Source organism: Empidonax traillii, unplaced genomic scaffold (assembly GCF_003031625.1).
Source record: "Empidonax traillii isolate 1590-97213 ecotype Southwest subspecies unplaced genomic scaffold, ASM303162v1 scaffold1080:size189641, whole genome shotgun sequence".
Taxonomy (NCBI): Eukaryota; Metazoa; Chordata; class Aves; order Passeriformes; family Tyrannidae; genus Empidonax; species Empidonax traillii.
The window spans coordinates 66,037-88,400 of record NW_020956273.1 but is presented as its reverse complement, the minus strand read 5'-3'; the positions used below and the strand labels follow the sequence as shown (position 1 = coordinate 88,400).

General features: G+C 49.5%; 1 protein-coding gene across 15 annotated transcripts in view; it reads left to right on the top strand.

Annotated features, from left to right (window-relative positions):
* Window positions 1-22,364, top strand: part of COL13A1 (collagen type XIII alpha 1 chain) — an 85,309-nt gene that overhangs the window by 8,388 nt on the left and 54,557 nt on the right. For all 15 annotated transcript variants that reach the window (XM_027904726.1, XM_027904737.1, XM_027904736.1 and 12 more), the window contains exons 3-4: window positions 43-112; window positions 20,017-20,024. In XM_027904726.1, the coding sequence (XP_027760527.1) occupies window positions 43-112; window positions 20,017-20,024 (78 nt within the window). The remainder of the gene's footprint in view (window positions 1-42; window positions 113-20,016; window positions 20,025-22,364) is intronic.

Below are 22,364 nucleotides of genomic sequence, written 5' to 3'. Positions count from 1 at the left end.
TGGTATAAATTAATCCTTTTCCTGTTTTTCCTCTCTTGACAGAAATTGAAGTTTCACTTGCCGAGACATCGAGAAGTTCGAGACACACACCAGCGATGCAACTGCCCAGCAGGTAGGGATGTGGGGACAGCTGGGCACTTTGGAAGGACCTTTTTTTTTGTCTACATCTCATTGGAGGCTTTTCCAATGCTGTGTCATGTATGAGTGCAAAGTTGCGCACGTTTGCATCACAGTGTGCTCTAGGTATGGGAAATCGATGTGGAGGGGTGTGCAACAAGTTTGGTATGTGCCTAAAAACCAACACGTGACAGGAACAACAGGACAAAGTGACAGACATCCAGACAGATGTCTGGACAGACAATAAAGAGAGAAAGATGCACCTAGAGGGCACGTATTCCCAGGGATTTTAGACATCGGTGTTGAAGCGGGCAGAGTGGCTCTTGAGGAGCTGATTTTGGAAGGTTTGAGACACGTAGGCTAGACCCAGCACCAGAACTGAACAGATGGGATTTTGGTGAGCCAGAATGCCTCTGGGGTGAGAAGATTTTAATTCCTTGGTGTTGTACCACTATCTGAGGCATCTTGCAGAATAACAACCTTCTCCTCGAGGTGTTCATTTGTGAGAGGGTTCACTGAAATGGTCACTTGAGGTCCCACTTGTATAACATACAGAAATATTATGGGATTGCTTAATTGCATTATGTTTTTAATCATGCTAATATCAAAAGGCTCTTTGAGACACATCTTCTGAAGTGGTTTCAATACAATAAGTGACAAATTGCTATGGAAAAAACATTTGTGAATGGCATTTCATTCCATGACTATGAATCATTCAGCCTTCCTCATTGTCTTTTAATGCATTGGACTGTGCAGAAAAAAAAAAACCAAAACAAAACAGAGAAGTGCCAACTACCACTCACATCCCAAGATGAATTTTTGGGAGAGTTTGAATTTGTATATCCAAACTGGGTATCTGAAGCTCACTTTGCAATTAAAGAGGCAGGGAAAGTCGTGTGTGCACGAGCACATGAAAGCAGCACTTCTGTTTTCTGTGGTTTCTCCTTTGGTTCTCTTTGGTGCCCAGCATGAGGTGTTTGACAGTGTCTGGTGGTACCCATATCAAAGTGTATTTAAGTATGGCCAGTAGTGGGATAATGGTGGGAATTATGGGGAGTTGTCTTTGCTGTAAATAATGCCTCAAAATCATTGTATTTGGACCTGTGAACAGACATAGGAGGCAGTCTCTTGCCACGCTGAAATGAATTTGCAAGGTGGCAGCTTTGTAAAAGCAAGAGGTGAAGCTGTACAGGTTAATGATGGAAAAGAATTAAAATCCAGGATCCAGACTTGTAGAACATTGGAAAAAGCCTGATTTGACTACTCTGGATCAGGACTGTTGGGACTTTTTCTTTTTAGTCCCAGAAAGAAACAACAGGAGCTATTTTAGTTTAAATTGAAAAGACAGTACAAATGAAATGTCTTCTAAATGTTCTCTAAAGAACAGATCAAAACTGAGCTCAGCTGTTTTTAAATATCCAACCTTTTCCTCCAATGGGAACACAAATCATAGCCCTACTCCATTTTCAAGTTCTTGCCTAGACTTGACATATAAATGCCATAAAACCACAGGAATGAATATCCTCCTGGTGTTTCTGAGCCAGCCTGGAGAAGGAAACTTAGAACTTGAATGCAGAGCAGAGAAAAAGGAGATTGACTGATTTTTGAGGCCATCTGAACGTGACCCCCTGCACCAGGTGTGCGATAGATGAATCACCCAAGTATTGCAACATCAAGGTCATAATACTTGGTTACAGATACCCACATCCCATGGGAAGGCTTGGCAGCAGTTGGGGATGGCTTTCTCCTAACTCTTGGGTGCCCACTCACCCCAGTTAAGCTCACGGTATTGCTGAATGACAGCTTTGATGACAGTAGTATCGTCTCATAAAGGTTCAGGCTGCCTTTTTACCTGTTAAACTTGCTCATCTTCATCTACAGATATGAGAACTGTATGTAAAGTTTCCCTCCACCCTGTTAACTAATCTGTTGAAGGAAATGAGACCACTGTCTAAAGGTGATGGTGTGGCGGGTGAGGTTTTGGCTGGCTTGGAGCAGTGCAGGAAGGAAGGCACCTTCAGCCAGCTGCTGTCTCTTCTCAGACCCTTTGCTCCAGGGGTTTTTCCCTTTGGTCTCCAGGCTGATGCAACACAGGCCACCTGAACGCACTGTTGTGCTGTTTCAACGTGGTCTCTCTTCCAGCCCGAGACCTTGGGAATCCTTCTCCCCAGTGCATTTTTCCCCTCGTGTTTAAAATGCCCCAAGGACCAGGCAACGTGACTTTTGAGGGAGACCAAGGTATTCAGAAGCGTCAAGATGTTGCAAGACTTGGCGCATGCCCGTTGCTTCTCACTGGCCCACTTCACTGCCTATAAACACATCGTGCTCCTCAGCAAAAATAAATGTTTATCAGAAGTGACATTTGAGTTCATCCTGAGCTGCGAGCCAGGTCCCTGCATGGCAGAGGAGGGGAAAAGGAAGACAAGTTCATTTGCTGACCTGTTCAGTGCGGATGTGGAGGTCCAGGGCAGTGTCACCCATTGCCACAGGAGAGCTTCAGAACACGTGGGGCTGTGAACATAAATGGTTTGGAAACGGTGGAAATAGAAGAGCAAGAAAGGTTGTGAAGTGTGTGACTGCGCTGTGGATATCTGAGTGTGTGTGATAAGGACTGTAGGAATAACACGGTCAGGAAAACAGCACAGCTGTATTTATAGTAAACGATAAGGAATTATAAGTTTCCTTTGACTGGGAAGCTGCTACTTCAGATCACTTGGGCTGGGGGTGGATGTGGCTACCTGTGACGTGTCGCTCCTTGGCACTGAGCTTTTTTGAGCTCAGGGGTCGCAGTGGGGAGGGCACAGCCTCCGAGTTTAACACAACCTTTCTGGGTAATTAATGACTCAGTTCCCTCTGTCTTGATAGGTAACCCGTGTGATTCCTTCTGTCCCCACTGTCTGCCAGCCTGACCTGGGACAACTTTGCACAGGTTGGGAGAGAGACCCTGAGGCTCCATAACAACAATAACTGTACCCAGCTATTCACCGCCCCCAGAGCCTGCGCCGTGCTGGGGCCAAGTGTGGGTGGGGAACTCGGCGCAGGTTTGGGTCTGAGGTTTTTGCATGCTAGGATGAGACTGGGGGGAGGTTTTCTGGGGCTGAGCAGATGCTTTTCCATATGGTATGAGGATGTGGTTGAGAGCTACCTGAGGCTGGAGGATCCTCTTACAGCCAACTGGCCTCCCTTGATTTCTTCCACGTAGTAACAAAACACCATGAGGGAAAGCACTATGTTTCAGGTTGACAGAGCAAAAAAAAAAAAAAAAAAAAAATCTAAGCTTTCTGTAGATCAGGTCTAATCTAAGATTTCCTTAGATTTTTCCTTAAATTAGGTCTAATCCAAGATTTCCTTAGATTTTTCATTAAATCAGGTCTAATCCTGATCCAGTTACAGATCCAGACTGTGTCTGCCTGGACAGCCTCAACAGCCAGGGATTACACCAAAATCTCTTCCCACAGCCGTCCTGGCGGAGGTGGGTGCTTGTCTATTTTGTATACTATGGCTCTTGATTAGACCATTCCCATCTTCCTCTCTTCAGCTCTGATTTTCACAGTCCCCACGTGGCTGTTTTTCACTCCGCTGGCTCTCTGCTCCGGTCTTCAATATCCCTTAAAAAAAAAAAAAAATAGCTGGCTGCTTTCTGTCTGCCCCCACAGTGCTTGTTTTGGTCCAGTTTCTCCTCGGGCAGGTTGGGAGCCTGCGGTGCTGGAGGCGGTCAGCCGTGCAAGCAGGGAAGCGGCTCGGAGGGATGCCGAATGACTTTTCCATCTCTCCCTGTGGCAGCGCTCGCGGGCAGGGGAGGGACCTGGGCTGCAGGAGGAGGCAGCTCCCGGGAACTGGGACGGGCAGTCGGAGGGAGGTTGCACAACCCCGCCACAAACCAGGGTTACCTTTTGCTGTTATAGGGGCTTGGAGGATGGCGTGGGGCAGCTGCACGGATTTTGGCATTGAATGGGAACTGGGGTATTCTCGGGAATGTCTGGGAGGTTTACAAAGGAATGTCCCCTGGGCATTTCTTCTACAAAATTCCACCCGCATTCCCTGTCTGCCCCAGCCTGGGGCACAGGGACGGGTGCTTGGCCACTCTTCAGCTTCGATTGGCCTTACAGAAATTACAGCAGGAGATGCTGCAACTCAAATGGTTGCTGCTGTTCCCCTTCTTGCAGGGAGGCCTGCAGGAGTCAAGGTGCAGTGATGGCCCCAGTTGCACCCAGGAGACAAGTGCCACGTGCTGTGCACACTCGGTCCAGTCATTCTGGTCTCCCCCTTGGGCACACCCTGAGGGCCTGTGCCGTCCGACCCCTCAGCACACTGGCAGCTGCTGGAGGAGCCCAGCAAGAAACAGTCAAGGGCTGCAGTGGGGCTCTGGCTCCCACCCAGGATGTGTCACCCAGAGCCAGCAGGGCCAGCTGACAGGAGGCCGCAGGATTAGAGGCATATCCTGACCCCTGCCTGGCCCCATAGGCAGCTGCAGAGGGAGGAAAAAATGCTGGGAAAGGCAGGATGAGGGGTGATGGGGATGGCTGGAGCAGGGGGAGACCCCTGGGCAGCATGGGCTGAGCCTCAACCTCACAGCACACAAGCAGAATATTGGGTCCAGGTAGATGCATCTGTTTCTGCCTTGGGATTCCTATCTTTTCCCCAAATGTCTCTGTGAAGATGAGCCAAAACAGGGGACAGTGACCGAGTCCCGCCTGCTCCCCACATCCCAGCTGACATGCTCCTCTCTTGCCAGGTTGTTTTCATGGCTTTTATATTTTCTTGCTGTCGTGTTTGACATGATCCTTTTTCAGCTTGCTGGGGCTGCTTTGACAGATGATAGAATCATAGACTGGTTTAGGTTGGGAGGGACCTAAATCATCATCTCCTTCCAATTTTCTGCTGTGGGCAGGGTCACCTTCCACTATCCCAGGGTGCTCCAAAGGCCGTCCAGCCTGGTCTTGGACACTTCCAGGGATGGGGCATCTACAACTTCTCTGGGCAACCTGTGCCAGTGTCTCAATGCTTCTTAGGGGCTCCCATGAGATTAAAAGCCTGAATGTTCTGGTGAGCACCGAGAGGTGGAGAAGGTGTTTGGGATCCTTGGTGTGGACTGAGGGAGTGGAGGGGTCACTCAGGCTGTTTAAACACCAGCAACCACGAGCCATGTCAGAGGCTCTGGCTCAGAGCCGTGAGGAGCATGAGGTGGGAGGATGCAATGAAACACCCATCCCCATGGCCCTCCTGTCAGGAGGCGCAGTGAACTGATTGAAATGATATACTTTTGTGTTTGACCCCTTTTCAGGAGGGTAAGTCAACGTCGCTTCCTATGCTGACTGTGCCAAAGGTGTTTTCAGCTTTTTGACAAGTGCTAAAAAAAAAAAAATAAAAAAAAAATAAATTGGAAAAGAGGACTTTTATCTCAGGCAGCCACTCCTCGCCAAAAGCTCTGGGCTTTCTGAGTTGCCTGTTTTCCTTTGAATGCGCTGGCAAAGCCCTCGTGGCCAGGCTGGCCGGAGAGCTGGGACCTGGAGGGAGCAGCGCCGGGGCTGCCGCGGCACCACCGCAGCCACAGCAGCACGGTGCTGTGTCAGAAAATGTGGTTCTCTGGCACGCCATCCTCGTGGCACAGCTGGGAGAAAAGTTGCAGCATAATCATTGCTTAAACAGTACTCCTCCTTTTTCCCCCCCCCCTTTGTAAGACATCTCCCTGGGAATTCCCTGAAATTTAAATATATTCCCCCATCCACATATTTTGGGCCCTCCAGAGTATACACACACTTCAGCCTGGAAGGTTGTTCATGCGCCCTGGCCTGCTGGCTGTATTTTGGGTTGGGGTTTGTTTGGTTTAGACATACTGTTGTTTCATTTGTTTTGAAGATGCAAACCACACAATGAATTCCATGGATTCTGTGAGCAGTTATGAATAGATGGGGATGAACAATTCAGGAAAAAAACCAAACAAATACTTTGTTTGGTCGCTTAACTCTCTTTCTCTGAACATGTAGTTCAGTTGTGCTCTTGCACAACTGCCTGGAGCAACTCAAGGAGCCACCCCCACCTTGGCTTTTGTCACCTGGAGGTTGCCATATATCCATGGCTGAGGGACAGTAAGGAAGAGGAAGCCAGGATGTTCCTTATGCCTCTAAGCACCATCTCATCCAGCTTAGTCTGTGTATGGGATTTAAGCTGACTTTATTAAGGAGCGTTTAATTGCCGTTAATGAACCTGCTGTTGTTGTCTCAGTGCAGACTAGGAGGGCTTGCAAATGCCATTCGTACAGCTGTGAGTGTGGCCTGGGCTGGAGGACTTGGAACAACCCTGTGGTGCTACCATGCCGATGGAGTTTGGATGGCAAAAACCTTGACCTCTCCCTCTTTATGCAAAATATGGTTAGCAACAGCCAGTGCATTGAAAAGGGAGGGTGCTGAGGCACAATGATGGAAACAAGAGCTCAGCAAGAGAGTGGCCTGTTCACTCCCACCCATCTGCTTGTTTGTATGATTCCTTCTTGCCATTCTCAGGGCTGTGTCTGGCACACCCGAGGGCTCCTCTCTTTGTCCTTCTATGTAACTTCTTATTTAAAACTTTTTATTTTGTTTTTTTTTGTTGTGGTTGTTTGTTTGTTTGTTTGTTTTGATTTTAAACTGGCTGGAAGGTGGGAGGAGTTTGTTCCAAACACACAGAACTGCTGTGGGACTTCTTCTCTGGAGGCTGAGCTCTGCCAAAAGGTGCAAACAGGTGAACCTTTATGTTCAGGTGTGCATGAGTCCTGGTGGCACAAGCATTAATTTTAATGGTGCTTGTATATTATAGGTGTTACATCCCAGCCCTGGATAAACCTTGGTTGTTCAGTACAACCATTCTCCATGCAAAACCATGGATAAACTAACCTCTTCCCCAGGCAAGGGTATGGTGCAGAGAAAGACATCGAGGATTAAATGCGCGGGAAGGAGATTTCAGAGCAGATACCCGCTGCGATGGGCTCCAGCCCAAAGCACAGATCGAGGCAGGAGAGAAGCATTGTGGCTGTGCTGATTCTTATCAGGTAATGGTCCCATTGTGACCTTTACTATCCCTATCCAGCTGTGTCCAAATAACAGATCCAGTGGCACATGGCACCCCACGTGCAGACCGGGGCCTGACAGGTTGCCCGTGGGGCAGCCGGGCCGCGCGTTGAGGGCTGCAGCAGGGAGCTTCTGCACATTTGACGGGTTTGTGTACAGATGTTTGGGTAGGAGTGTTTACACCATTGCGTGCCTTGTGCTTACAATGTATATGGTACATATGGGCATAAATCAGCGCCTTGACAAAGCGAGGCAAAAACATCCCAGCTGGCTGAGGAAACCCGAGGAGCACATTGCGCTGCTACTGTACGACCGACGGCTTTGATTGAGCACGAGCGTGCTACCGGGGTGGAGGATTCTTCCCAGGCCCGGGCTGCGTGCACATGGCCGGGCTGGTTTGCGTCAGCCGCTGACGCACGTCCGGGCCCCGCGACGCGGGCCTCGCGTGTGCTGCCCATGCTGGCAGCGCTGTGGCGGCCGGGAGAATGAGGGCGAGCCGAACCGGCCGCCGGGCGCGGCGCCCGGTGGTGGCCAAGCCCCTTGCGCAAAGCGTGGGCGCCCGCCAGCCGGCGAGGAGCACCGAAAATACCCGCCGTGGGCCCGGGGGGGACGTCGCAAGCGCCAAGCGGCTCGCTCCAAAGCTGTTTGCTCCGGCGCCAGTGGGATGTGCCATGTGGTTGAGGGTAACAGGGAGGTAAAAGGTGGGCTGGTGGCCTGGCCGGTGGCAGGATGGCTCTGTTGGGCGTCCCTGTGGTGGGGCAGAGAGGGGCTTTGCAGTGGGATACAGAGGCCCGTGAGGAGTCCTCCTCTCCGGGGTGTATGGTTTCAGTGTGGTGATACCCGATTCCCACTTGGCTCTTCTGGGCATCCGCCCACACCTTTTCCCTGTGGGGACCAAGGACTAGGCTGATCCCCTGGTGCCCAAGGGTGTCCCAGGATGCAGATCAACAGGAAGAGTGGAGGAGCAGCTTTCCTTCCCCCTGGATCGCCTTTCAGCCCTCGTGCCAAGCTGAGGCCACAGGTACGCTGACGGTACAGGGGCAGAGGCAGCCTTAAAAAGGGAGAGGTTGCATCATGTGGGGCTGGGCAGGCTTCAGGAGGCAGAAACCTCATCTGTTAAACACATACCGCCCCCCCTCCGCCAGGGAACATTCAATCCTCTCTTTGATGGACGTCCAAGAAAATACTTCTTCCACATCCTAAACTTGTTAGCACCAGTTAATCATCTTAACCTTCTTCCCCTCCGAACACACACTCCAATGAGTTTCCCATCGCTGGCAGCTGTTAAAGACGCAGCGACGCTTTTCTCGCCGACCTTCACGGGCGAGTGTGCAGCCAGTAATTATTGAACATCCCGGCTGCCCCCCAGGTGGGAGAGCAGAAACCTGTGTCTTGTGCTGAAGTGCTCTTCAAAGTGACTGTCCTGTGCATCACTTTGAGGGTGGATGCAGTTGATGCAGCTTTCCCCTTCCAGGAGGTGGGCCACGTCTCTACCCCTCCGTGCGCTGTCTCGCTGACATTCATGAACATTGTAAAAGAGAAGCCCTGGAAAATATTTGTCTGCATTAGAGCGATGCTCCAACGCATCCCAGATTAACGTTGCAGAATGCCAGCAGCACGACAACCAGAGGGTTGGAGAGATGTGCTCACACGTGGGGTCTGTGCCATGCAGCTGGCGAGGGGAGGGGGCTGTGGCATGACACCTGCTATCTGGGGATCTCCATTTCATCTGGCTATTTCTCCCCATTCCTGTATGAAAACCCCCTTGTTACCCATTGCATGTCTTTTTGATTTTGCCTCCAAAATAAGCTTCTGTTTCAGGTAGAGGAAAGGTGACTCCTCGGTGCATCCATCCCATCTGCAGTGCCTATGGCTCCAGTGGGGCAGTGATGTCCTTTGGTGCTATCTGCCTCTCGTACATGTGGGACTGGGACGCAGCCCACTCACACAGGCTCCCTGGGCTAATTCACCCCCTCACTCCCCACGTCAGGGCCGTGATGATTCCTGCTCTGCTTGCCCATCCTCTTCCAGCCTGACTGCTGAGGCTCAGTGTCTGTTTCTTCCTCATGTGATGCCTTGGGTGAGCAGCATCGCAGATGGACTGTGCAAGCAGGAGGTAATTAAATCAGCGTATTCCCCGGGGAGGGGAGGCTGATTAACAGCACATTTTCCCCACGCTGGGGGGCTGAGACACACACGGGCAGTATCAATGCATCGCTTGCCTCACTCCTCTCCCTTAGGATGTCTGGTTTTTTTCTTTTTGCTTTTCTTTTTTCCCCCCCTTCTTTCAAAGGGAAGATGAAGATTATATCAGCTGAACTGGAATCTGAACTGACAGAGCTTTGTGCGAGGGACTTGTTTATTATGATTTTGTGTTGCTCCGGGCAGTGCGTGCGCCTCACTGGGGACCACCCAGCTCTCCCAGCCACACCGGGCTCCCCTTGCCGTGCGGCTCAACCAGCAGCAGGTAGAGAGGATCGTGGGGCTGCTTTGCCTTTGGGAAGGGGTCTTACAGAGGCTGAATCTGGTTCTGGAATGTGGCACTGGGTGGATGTGGCCAGATCCTGGTGGCTGCTCTTTTCTTGGCCTTAGCCTTCTGTCATCTGCCACTGCTGTCCAAGGGAGGAGATGTTGCTGGAGGCAGTGGCAGCTGCTGGGAGTTGTGTGTTGGCCACGTCCCTAAGCTGAAGCGCACAATGGGCTGGGATTTTTTTTAATCCTTTTTTATTTAGTTTTTAAATATTAGCTCCTTATTAGAGTGATTTTGGCAGCAAAGTAATTTGGCAATTGTGTCTCCCAAAATGGCAGTCATTACCTACAGATTGACTTCCCCTTAAACCCTACTATGTACAAGTGCCACACAGATGAAAGAGGGGTTGAAACCCCAAAAGTAGCCCACAGACCTTATGGGTCTTTGGCACTGCCCTGGCGACAGTGAGGGAGCCATGTCTCAGCTCTCTCTACACCAGGTAATGAGGTACCTGGCTCTGACCTATCAGAAACCCAGGGAGAAGCTGTGGTATTGAGAGGTTGTTTGCCATCCCCTGTGCAGTGGGATCTAATGTGGGCTTAAAAACAGAAAGAAAGGAGAGGGGGAAAAAAAACCTGTCTTTTTTTGGAAGATGCAGCCTCGTGTTTCTTAGTTTATCCCACTGTGTCTAGGGATCTCTTGCTTATGTTTTCTATAAGCACCTGAGTGATTATAGAAAATGCTTTTTTTCTGGGAATAAAGGAGGAGATGGGAGTTATCAGGTGTGATTGTGAATAATGCTCTCCTTGAATTCCAAAAACCATCCTGGATAAATCCTCGTTCTCTGTTATTGCACTAACGCCTGTCTTAATGGGAAGGGCCCTGGAGTTTCTTGGGACAGTGGTGGGAAGTGCCTCTCAAGTCCTTCAGGAAGGGAGCTACAAACATGTGACTCTTGGATTGAGGGCTGGTGTGGGGCATGCTCTATCCCCAGCCCCACATGGTTTAGCGTGCCTTCAACCATTCCCCCTTCCTCTACATGGGTTTCTCCATGTGCCTTTTCCCTGCAGCAAACTGCTGCAGACTTCAAGTCCCCATTCCTCCTCTTTGCTCTCCTTTGTTTCTAGAACAGTGAGGGTTTCCTGTTTTGGTACGACTTGGACCTCTTTAGTAGTGGCTGAAAAAGCCTCAACAGTTTTTTACCAGGTGTAACACACACCCCGTGTACTTTGGAGAAGTTTCTCTCTAAATGTAATGCCCTTTTCCCCTTGTGCCCTCAGGGCCTTTCCGTTTGTCTGAGAGGAAGAGCTTCAGAGTAACTAGTTTCTAAACTTGCTTGGTTTTCTTCCAAGTTATTTTTTCTCTGTTCTGGGGAGAGGGGAAAATATGTCTTTTCCATTTTCATTGTGCTCTCTTTTCTTTTTGAGATTATAATGGGTTCTCTCACTGCCTTAAAAACTAACAACCTATATGCCTAAATAAGAAAAATCTTTTAGCCTCAAACAAGATGGAGGTTCTGACAGAGTTTAGCAAATTTACTGAGTCAAATTTGCCATGTTGAGAGGACGAGGGAATACGGGTGCCTTCCAGACCGTGCTGCGAGGGAGGCAGCAGTTGGTTGGGGTTATTTTTTGCCTTTGCAGTTCGATGGCTCTCTCCATAGTGTGTGCTGTGCAGAGCATCTGGTTTTGGCACTGGAGGCGGCAGGGGAGGGATCCACACGCTCAGTTCATTCTAGGTAAGGGAAGCTGCGAGTCCTTCGTCCCTGTGAGCCAGTGCGGGTTGTCTCCATATGTGCAGCTGTCCCAGCCTGGCTCCCACCAGGCAGAGTCCAGCGCAGGAGCAGCCAAGCTAAGCCAACCTCTCCGAGTTTGAGACGTGCTAAGAAAGCATCAGCTGCGTTTGGGTGAATGAATGAACACTCGCCTCTTCCTGAGCCATAAAACACGCTGAGCAAACCCACTTAGGCTCGTAAACCCCATCGCATTTTTCCTTTTGAAGGGACTAGCACCAGCCCCACTCTCCTCCACATGCTCTGTTTGGAAGCAAGGCAGCGCATCAGGACAGAGCCTGAAGGAAGAATTTATGGTGTCTCTAATTAGTCAGTTTGTTCCATCCTTGAAGAAGAGGATAACGAGCGACAGGGATGCATTGCTGGCCTCTGGAGGAAGAGTGCTGTGGCTTAGGCTCATGTCCAACTGCTGATAGGGTAATTAGTGGTAACTGGGAGCTATCAATCATCTCGGGTGGAAAAACGTCTGGGCTAAAGGAAAGACCCTCCCAAACATTTTCATAACTCAAAAGGGTGTGAGACAGGGTCTGGAAGACAGTACTGGCAGTCCGTGAGGTATTTGAGGAAGGAGTCTATTAAAAGATAAATTGAACACAATGGTCTTTTGTTCGTCCCTGGGTAGGTGACAGAATTTGCTGTTATAAAAATTGCAAAGTATTTTGGAAGGAGGAAGGAAGAAGAAAAGAGTTAGCAGATGGAAAAGAGGGAAGAATAACAAGAATTAGGGAGAGAAAAAAGTAACAGCACTCTAGTTATTAAAATCAGCTGCTAATTGCAAAAATGATATAGGAAGCAAATGAATTGTGCAATTTGACAAGTAAATAAAATGTGTCATTTGCATTTTGAGTGCATGATCAGAGAATTTATTCAAATAATCCTTAGATATAGTAAGGTCCAACCTTCTACTTTTCCCAGACAACCACATTACGAGAGAGATTTTAATTTTCAGCAGGAAGTAAAAATGCCACAGATTTTGGTTTTTGCTTAACCCAGGCATGATTTACTTTGGCCGGTTTTCCCCTGTGGTTCCTTCCTAATTCTGAGGCTCTCTGAGGAGCAGGACTTGTGCAGGGCCTGGCTGAGTGCTGAAGAAGTGGCCAGCTCCCCGATGGTGGAATGTCAGACTCCTGCTGAATAACCAACTGCAGTTTTCAAACTGGTTTGGATCTCCAGAGTTTTCAGACATCACTTTCTTAGTCCTGCCATGGAATAGGATGCGTTAGAGAACGTAGGGTGGGAACTGCAGAGAGGTTATCAAACATCTACTCTGCCAAGAGTAGGGTTTTGTTGGAGTGGTAGCTTGCTGCTTTGGCATATGTGTCTTCAAGCTGAGAGTTGTGAGGTGCTTCTGGAAATGTCCAGGTGTTTGAGGTGGATTTCAAAAACAGAAGGAGCCGGAGAATTGGTGGGGTAGTGCCCCTGGAGAGCGGGAGCTGGGGAAGAAGTTGAGGAAACTCAGCCTGGTGGGGAAACTGTTGGAAGCATGAGGAGCTACAAGAAGGGATCAGCTAAAGACAATAACAAACCCCTCACCAAGCTGAAATTCAAGACAGGAGAAAAGTAAAGCTGAAAGGATTTAAAATCTTTGGGTATGCAAGATGAAAACCTGAGAGCCTAGGGTGAGGTGGGACTGTCAAGGACACCCAAGAAAATGCTGGACTTGTTCATCGTGAGTGAGAAGGAGACCTCCCTCCTCACTGGAGCACGAGTGCTGGTCACACCAGACAACAGGGACACCAGCTCCCTAAGGAAGTCTCTGAGCCTTTGAGGGCTCGTGGAGGACAAGTGACACGTCAGAACATAAGGGCAAGGCAGAGGTGGTGACAAGGAGGAACTTGGTGTCCCTCTGTGAGTAAGACCCTGCGGATAAAGTAAATAGACACAGTGTCTTCTGCCGTCACCACGTTGTGTGCCGTTGACTCCCGCAGTGAGCCGGAGACCGAGTTACTGTTTGAGAACCACACTTCAAGACGCAAACGGGCCACTGATGGGGAGCAGCAAGAACAACTAGAGGTCCAGAAAACATGGCTTCTGTGGAGAGACTGGAAGAATTAGGTTTTGTTTAGTCTAAAGGCAAGAGAAGACTGGGGCGGGGGGGAGCAGGATAGCGGACTTCAAACGCGTCAGAGGTAACCGCGAGAAGGAGGGAAATAAAAAAATCTGTTCTTCGAGTTTGCTGTGCATCAAAGGTCACTGACTGACTTAAACAACAACACTGGAAATTTTGGGTAGTCTCTAAGAAAGATAATAAATACAGCCTTATGAATCAGGGCTTGGGTATTGCCTGGACTGGATCACTAGGGAAGCATGTGGTGTCGTCATCCCCAGAGGACAGCAACAGGTTAGAGAAATATTTGCCCAAATGGGCTAGGTAGAGACTTTTTATTCCTTTGGTTGCTTTGAAGATGTTCCCTCCTCGATTTCGTGTCACTGTCATTCCACAGGAATCCTTTAATCTCTGTTTGGTTTGCTCAGGGGAGGCAGAAGGGGAAGAGAAAGGGGGTAGTCAAGGGCAGCAGTTTTGGGCTGGTGGTTTGCTGTAGCCCTGGGGCACACGGGCTCTTTGGCAGAAGGTGGTGTAGCGGAGTGAGCCTGCCACCATAAGGTTTTGATTTACTGTCCAGGGGTCCGCACCGCTACTGGAAAACCTTGAGGGGGCCTCCAAGCATGAAAACCCACCGGGGGAGCTGACCCTGGGGGTCCTTCTCGGCCCTGTTTTCTCTGCTTTCTGTGGTGCTAAGTGCTTCAGCATGGCAGGGACAAACGTGATTGTTTGCTGCTTGGAAAGAGCTTGCTGACCCTCGGATACCTGCCCAAAATGAGCATTGTTGCCCAGCCCTGGCCATCCCAGCATCTCTCCCCTGGCAGTGCCAGAGGTGCTGTGCTTGTCCTGGTGCAACCAGCACTGTGTGGGCCATCTGCTCTTGACTCTTTCCTACCCTTTGTTTTCACACGGGGCTCTCCCAAATGTTTGTCAGACTATTTCTGCTTGCCTATTGTTGAACCCTTGTCTCTGAGCGCTTTAATCTGCCTAATGGGCTGCCTGCTGTTGTGCCAATGGCCCCAGTTATCCTCATCAGATTCTTCTGGCTCTGGAGGCCAACTGTCTCCCTTTGTCCTTATAGACATTTCTTGAAACAAGCAGAGGTACTTGGAGGTGCACTTGGAATCTAACCTAAACTGCACTATCAGGCCCTCTCTCTTATTTTTGAGACTGCTGCTTAATCATGTTAATGTTGCTGTGAGGCTCCCCCTCAGTGTTCACTTTGATCGTGGCATCTTTCGGACTTCTCTCGGTGCTGTGCTTGTGGCCTTCTCCTTGGCTTGGACCGGTGGTGGTGATGGCGTGCTGGGATGCTCGGAGTGCCTGAGCAGTGACTTTTATCCTCAACAGCTGCTGATATTCACTGCCGAGTCTCGGTGATGTCATGGGTTTGATTTCGGAGGCGAGCTTGAATGACTGGCATAACCTGGTGCCTCAGCTTAGCGTTGGTCAGATTTTTTGGCAGTGAAATCCTGATAGCCCTTTTGCTGTCCAGCATTTCAGTGATCCTTTGAAGAACCTCTTGCCACTCTGCAAGGGTATAGCCGAGAGGGGAATGTTTTGGGGACAGAGGGGCCTGGCCTTTGCAAGGGGTTCACGCTCTCTGGAATGAGTTATAAACTCAGATTTATAGGCTGCTACTGCTGACAACACCTGAAGCAAAATTTCTGGAAGTTCTGCTTTGGGTTGTCACCGTTGCTTAAAATTTTTCTTATTCTTTTCAAGATTTTTCTTGTCTTTACTTTCCCCTACAGCGAATGGCAAGGCACATGGCAGTTTTGCCTTTTCATTTTGAAGCTCTCTGAGTTAATGTCCCTCTGCCTCCCCTTGCATCATTTATACCCCGATGGAGATGGGGAAAATGGCTCTAGATGATGATGCGTGAAAACTCCGGTGTGGCCAGTCTCTAAAACAGGCCCAAGCCACCATTTGGGCTCCATGCACCCAGCTGGGGTTTGCCAGCTCCCAAATGGGATCACTCTGCACTGGACACCCATGGAGCCAGGGACGAGGGGATCCAGGCCACCCTGGGTAAGGTCATGCTCAGGCCACTGACATTTTAATCAGCATTTCATAACTAATTGCCTGGCCACAGCTATCTTATTATCAATTAACATAGCCCTGAATGTCAGGAAGTAACTGTATCTCTCTAACTCGCTAAGGCTGCCTTCTGGGTCTGTGAAATGGCTGGATTTCCTCACAGGGATGGATTACATGTTTACATCTTCCCTGCTGCCAGAGTGTGTAGTGCGGATGACCCAAGTAAGCAACAATAATATCTTCATGTTCTCTCTCTGTGTTCCTCATCTTGTGTAAGCTATAGAAGGGGAAAAAAAATTCCTTGTGTGTGAACTTTTGGAGTAGGCTGAAAGACACCCACATTGCAGACACTGTATTGCCTGAATCCAAGAAATTAGAGAGGGGGAAAAAAAAAAAAAAAAAGCTGCAGCATTTGAGAGCCTTTTGAGAATGGACACTTTTCCAGACAGCAGGAAATGCCCTTAAATGGATGGGATCATTTCAATGATCCTTTTGGTCCAGAGAGCGTTGCTGTCTCTCAAGCTGGAGGATATCCCTGCCATCAGCAGAAGGTCTCTCACCAAACTGACCTGCTCCAATACGTCCAGCTTTTAACATCTGCTATTTTGGAACATGGGACTTTCCAGATTAGGATAAATATGACCCACTTCACAAAACTAAGCATCCCCTCTTCTGAGGCCGAAGAGGGTAGAGCGTGGAGGGTGGCTTTTTCTCTCTCTGTGTGAGTGAGAGCAAAGGGTTCCTTGCAGTTGTGTTTTAGTTAGTCACTGGTTGAACGGGCCATGAGGAAGGTCAGGGGAGCAGAGGGCTGTGTGGCATGGCCTTGCTGTTCGTGGCAGGCGTGTCCCTTCTGTATCTGCAGACTGTGGTTGCCCTTTGGGCTACGGGGAAGGCAGAGCTACTTCAAGGAAAATTTGTCTGCATAAAAACCGGAGCAGCTGAGAAGGGACAGTGCAGATGGTGCTAATTTCCAGAGGCCGTATGTTTGGAGGGACCCCGGGTACCCCTACAAGAATTCTTTGTTTTCTCAATGTTCAGTTTCAAAGGTGCTCCGGGGGTCTCCTCTTTGCAGGAGACCGCGGCTTCCTCCCACTCGTCCACTCCCGACACGTTTGCTCCGTCCCCTCCTCCGTCCCCCGCTGCTCGCCGGGCCCCGCAGCTGGATAAACAGCGATCCGGCGCTTACAGCCCTCCGGTGCCTTCCAGCAAGGCGCCGGCACGGAGAGAGGCTTCCTGAGCTGCCCGCCGTGGGCGGATGGCCGTGCTCAAACCCGCGTGCCAGCGCCAGCGTCGCTCCGGGCCCAGCAAGATCAGGTTCAAAACACACGGCAATCTGGAGGTGCTAATTACAAACGGGGGTTCTCTGTCCGTGCAAGGCTCGAGGAGGGATTTGGTGGTCTGGGAGCTCTGGGTCTGTCTGCTGGCTGGGCTTAGCTGTGGAATGGGCTTAGAAATGTCCATGGTAGCTTTGATCTCTGCTCTGTTGTTGACTTGTCGTCCCTTCTCTGTTGAGAGTTTGTATGGAAAAGGGATCTAGCTCATCTCCTGTGCCACCTCTGTCTCACCCCAAAAAGAGCCTGCTGCAGGGAGAGGAGGAACCCCCAGAGGCGTGATTTGTACTTGTGGCTGTTGATAATATTGGCTCTTGGTTGTTTGGGGAGCTCTTTGGAGTTCACCACCATCGAGAGGCCTGTTTCAACACAGCTGTCCCAGTCTGTCTGGGAGTTCAGGACACTGGTGACATGAGGGACAACATGCAGTCGTGTTGTGGTGACTCTGTTGCAGTTCAGGTGGCTTTTGTGAAGGGTCCCATGCAGCCTGGTGGACTTGTGGGTTTGCCCCCTTGGCTTCCAGGGTTGTTAGCATCCCTGACCAGGCCAGAACTCTGGCCAGGGGCAAGTCCAGTGCACTGCTCAGGAGAGGCTAGCTCAGCCTGGCCACCAATGGTTAGAGCTGTTGGGAGTGGAGGTGCACATATCCCTGTCCTCCTTTGCCAGCTCCTTCCTCTAATGTGTGTTTACTACTTGTTGTATTAAGAATACACTTTAGAACCTCTGCTCCACCTTCTTGTTTATCACTGGGACAGAATGTGACCTTCGTTGTGCTGAAGCTTTATTTTGCTTTGTAAAATCCCCAGTGCTTTGCAACAGCTTATCCAGCAGCATCTCCTCCCTCCCCACTGTGTTTGAGACATCTTGCCTCCTCCTGCTCTCCCTTTTTCTCCTCCTCCAGCCCATGCAAGATGATGTTGCTTTTGGAAATGACTCTGTCTGAGGGCTTTGCTTTCTCCTGGATCACACGGACAATCCCAGCATTTTGAAGCCCAGTCCCTGGATGGTCTCTCCCAATTGACTTATTGCAGCCAAGATTGTGTCCCTGCAGCTCCCTGATGTGTGTTTACACAAGGCTGTGCAGTCCCCCCTTCACAGAACCATTAATTTTATAGAGGGCATATAACAGAGATGGGCCTCCACTCTGCCTCCTGCCTTTGATCTGTGTGGGGTGCATGGCCTGGTGGGCCCAGAGCTGCCGGCAGCGCTGATTTACTCTGCTCTGTGGATGGAGCTTCTGGAGCAAACGAGAGCTTATGTTTTCTCTCAGTGGTAACAGCAATCCCCTTACAGGCTGTGCTGCTGGCTGGGTGTGTTGGGGCTGGAAGGGCAGGGATGGCTCAGGGTTTGCTTGTCTTTAAGTTTTTCTTTTAATATTAGCTCAGTGGTTTGGCTCACGTAATCTATGAGTGCCCCAAGCCCACGCAGACAGGTAGGCGGGCTATTAAGGGTCTGCAGTGTTACTAATGGAAATAAAGTCCATGTATTGGCAAGCCATAAGCATTGACCTTGTGACAGGGCGCTCACTCTGAAACAAAATCTCTCCAAAACAGTTCTCTTACAGAACTTCATTGTCATCCAAGCTAGACCCAGAAAACTTTATCTTTTTTTTTTTTTCTTCCTTTTTTGTTTTTTTTTCTCCTCCCTGTCTGGCATACATTAGGATTCCTGGATCTGAGTGTGACCTTGCCCTCCAAAATGAACTCTCTGATGAGGAACCCTTTTGTTGTTTAGACTTGGCGTACCAAGTAGGACACTGAGCTCAGCATCAACACTGGTTGTGGGCGATTGCCAGACCAACCAAATCTGGGTCGCCCCTGAGATCCTGTTCTAAATTTGATTGGAGTCGTTTTGAGTTGTTGAGCCTTCTGGCTGTGAGTGTTGACCTTAGCTCTGTCTGTCAGTCATCACGAAGGTGCTAAGCTTTATTATTTTTTAACCCAAAGGTACCCATTAGGGGTAACCTCTTCTAAATGAACCTCGATGAAAGCTGTGTCTAACAGTGGCTTTTGACAGGGCAGTTTTAGGTCACCAGAGCTCGATAGCCAAACCGTTTGCTGAAGCCCCTGGTATGAAAGAGTCACGCTAAGCGAGAGATTTCCAATGTGGAAAACGTTTGTTCATCCAAAGTCTCCGGTTTCTTTTATGGACTTTCAGCCAGGGGCATTTTCGGGATGACGACGTATTCCGCAGGTGCTCGCTGTGACATCCGCCTCCCGTGCAAGGAGGAGGCTGCTGCCTGTTATCTGTCAGCTCGCCTGTTATAATGCTTAGCCTTACTTCTTGGCACTGTGCGTAGAGAAAAAAAAAAAAAAAACAAAGAAAACAAGAGTACCTATAAAGTATGGAAAATGTAGAAGCCCCTGACAGTTGTATGGTGTGTCTTGCTTCTCCCACAGAGAGGAAACCACAAAATAGTGAGTCCAGGGGTTTCTTTCCACATACACAATATCTGTCAGGATTTTGAGGAATTTTCTGGGAACTGATGAAAGAAATGTGCTCTTTAAGCCCTGATATATACTGTACAACTGTTCTGTACGAGGGAGTTGCAGTGCTCCACACTGGCAGGTTCCAAAAAGCTTTCCAAAATAGAAAGAAGAAACCCAAAGGATTTCAGGGAATTTCTTCCAGGAGGGCAGATTGGCTTCTATTGGAACATAGGCAGAAGCAAAGGGGAAAATTTGCTTGTATTAAGGAGAAAAGGTACCTGATATGTTTAATAGCTGTAGTTTCCTCGCTTATCTTTTCACACCTTTGCAGGATCACCAGTGCTGGTGGGAAGTGCGTAGGAATTTTAGCAGCAAAGGGGCTCTTTCCTCCCCAGATCCAACTTTCTCAGTCCCCAGGGGTGGGAGGGGAGTCGCACAAGTAACAAGTCCCCCACTTATGTGTGCTGAAGGACCAAAACTGTGTGTAACAGTGTCAAGAGCCTGACTTGCATGGCCTTCCCGACACAGGGCTGTCAGAAGCTGCCCTGCACTCAGTGATTATTAGCAGCTGCTAACTGCGGGGATACCTTAATTAACAAGCAGAGAGTTGGTGAAAGTGCCTCAGCAAAGGGGAGCAGCCTCAGGATCAACCCCAAAAGATGGTGCAATGTTTTTATCTCTTCCTTCTGGTTAGCATTTATTGCATTAAAATAATTAATTACTGTTAATTGTTTTCCTCTCTTTCAGGTCCGCCTGTAAGTACCAAACCTCTATGCTTTAGAAGCTGTTGAGACAGAGTTTGTGGGGCATGAACTGGCACAGTCTCCCGTCTGTGGTGTCTGGTGTGGTAGCCAACTTCGCAGTCCTGACACCCTGGGATCTCCCAAACAGCAAGTACCGGGGGTTGTCAGGACCTGCACTGGGGTGGGATTGCTCTTGCCTGCGATTCAGCCTGTGAGGGGAAGATGGAGGGAGCCAGGGATGGGGACACAGCAAAACCACGTGGTGCAGGTGTCTGTGTGTTACCGGGGATGGGGACACAGCAAAACCACGTGGTGCAGGTGTCTGTGTGTTACCAGTTGGCCGCACATACTGCGGGGGAACCGGCTGCGTGTGCTTCACGTGCACTGGGTGCCACACACTGAACAAGACGTGTGTGCAAAAAAGAGAAGGATGGATCACAAACACACGGCAGGAGCCGAGCTGGAGGGAGTTTTTCCCTGCTGCTTCACCCGGGCCGGCTGAACTGCTGGGCTCTCAAGTATAGCTGCACAGCTATCAATTTCCAAGGAAAAACTGTGTTGACAGCTTCCTTTTCAAATGTTAGCTAATGTCAAACCTCAGTGCAGATGATTTAGGCTCCAGGAAAATAGCTAGGTTATTGCAGAAATTTTCTTGCAGCTATTAAGAGACCCACAGTGAACCAGCAGCAGCGATGCAAGGACTGAGGCTGTGTATCTCTCAGGATTATAAAGAAACACTATATTGTCTCTAGCACAGTCCTTCCAGGGGAAATGGTTTATATTCGTGTACAATAGAGTGACTATAGTGGGTTTCTGTGGAGGAACGTGAGAAGTTAAACATACGGTAGTCATCTTTTGTCTGTTCATGCAAAAATGTCTTAAACAGTTTGCAGATGACGTTCTGAGCAGAAGTAGTTGCTGTGCACAGCCTATTTTCTTTCCCATTTCGTCAAGCTGAAACGCTATAGACTGAACTCCCCCAGATATACGAGCACAGACCTATTTAATTACAACAATCTTCCAAAAAGTTGCACCTTCTAGGCCAAAAGGTCTGAGAGTGTTTCACAGCTGGAAGCCCCGATCCACACAAACCTTCAGCGATAGCTTATCCCAGGGGCTTTCAGGATGGGCACTGAAGTGGATGTATTTCAGCATTAGCTGTGCGTTTTGGGGAAGAAAGCACTGCTTTGGAGGGGGAGTCCATCCTCCTGCTCCAACCTAGGTAACCATATGTTGGCATTAAAGAGACAGGGTGGGCACAGAGTTGGTAGTGGTGTTGGTATGTCTGTTTATTGCTGTGAGAAATGAGAGAGAAACAGATAGCTCGGCACAGACATCCCCTAAAGAGCAGTCAGTGCCTTTGTGGGGTGAGGAAGATGCACGCTCCAGGCCTCCTCTGCAGCACTAAGGATTAGAAACCTAATATTGTAATGAGAGACTGAAGCCTGGCAAGAAGCACACGAGACCACCAGAGAAGTGCTGACATTATTTGCTACTGTATCCTGGCTTATTGCGACCCCTGAACCTGTCTCCGCACACAGACTTCCAGGACAGGCCGTGAGGAGTGCTGCAGCCAATGGAAATAATAAGAAGGAAGTCAGGCAGACTGAGCCTCGTTAGCCAAGGTGGAATTTGTCCTGGGTTAGCAGCACCCTCATCTCGTTCAGGACATCTTGGGTTTCTGAGCGAGACCACCGTGAGCAAAAGTTCACCTCTGAAGAGCCAAATAGAATCTTTCCCCCCCCTCATATTTCTCGTGATTAAAATGGCAATGGTCTTATAAGCAAACAGACCTGAACTCCTGTCTGGCTGATTGCCGTACACATTTTTCTGGAGAGCAACCCCAAAGTGCTCGCCACCCCACGTCTCTCTCCTGTTTTTGCTTCCCAGCTTGCAAAACACAACGTGCAGCGTGGCAGGGGCTTGGCTCCCAGTGCTGGTGTTGGCTTGAGTGTGGAGGTGGGCAGAAATACTCGCTAGAATTGCACTGAGCCCTGCTTGTAGTCTAGGACAAGGAGGAGAAAAGCCAGAGAAGTGGATGGGCAACACCACAGCAGCAAAAAAAAAAAAAATGGCTCTCCATGCTCTCCTCTTGCCCAACCGATGCTCCCGCCCTTATTTTTGAAGTCAGTTGAGGCTTTGGTGAAGGCAAGGGCAGCCCGCAGTCATGTTAGATATTTGGTGAGATTGGGACTAAAAGGGGCAAAGGAAGGAAGGAAATGATGAAATCGTGCAATAGTCCAGAGGTTTCCAGACTCTTGCGCCGTCTGGACCACATCCGAAGCAAAAGATCCTCTCACGGACATTTTCTCTCCCATTTCTGATCATGCAACATTTCTGTGGCATCTGTAG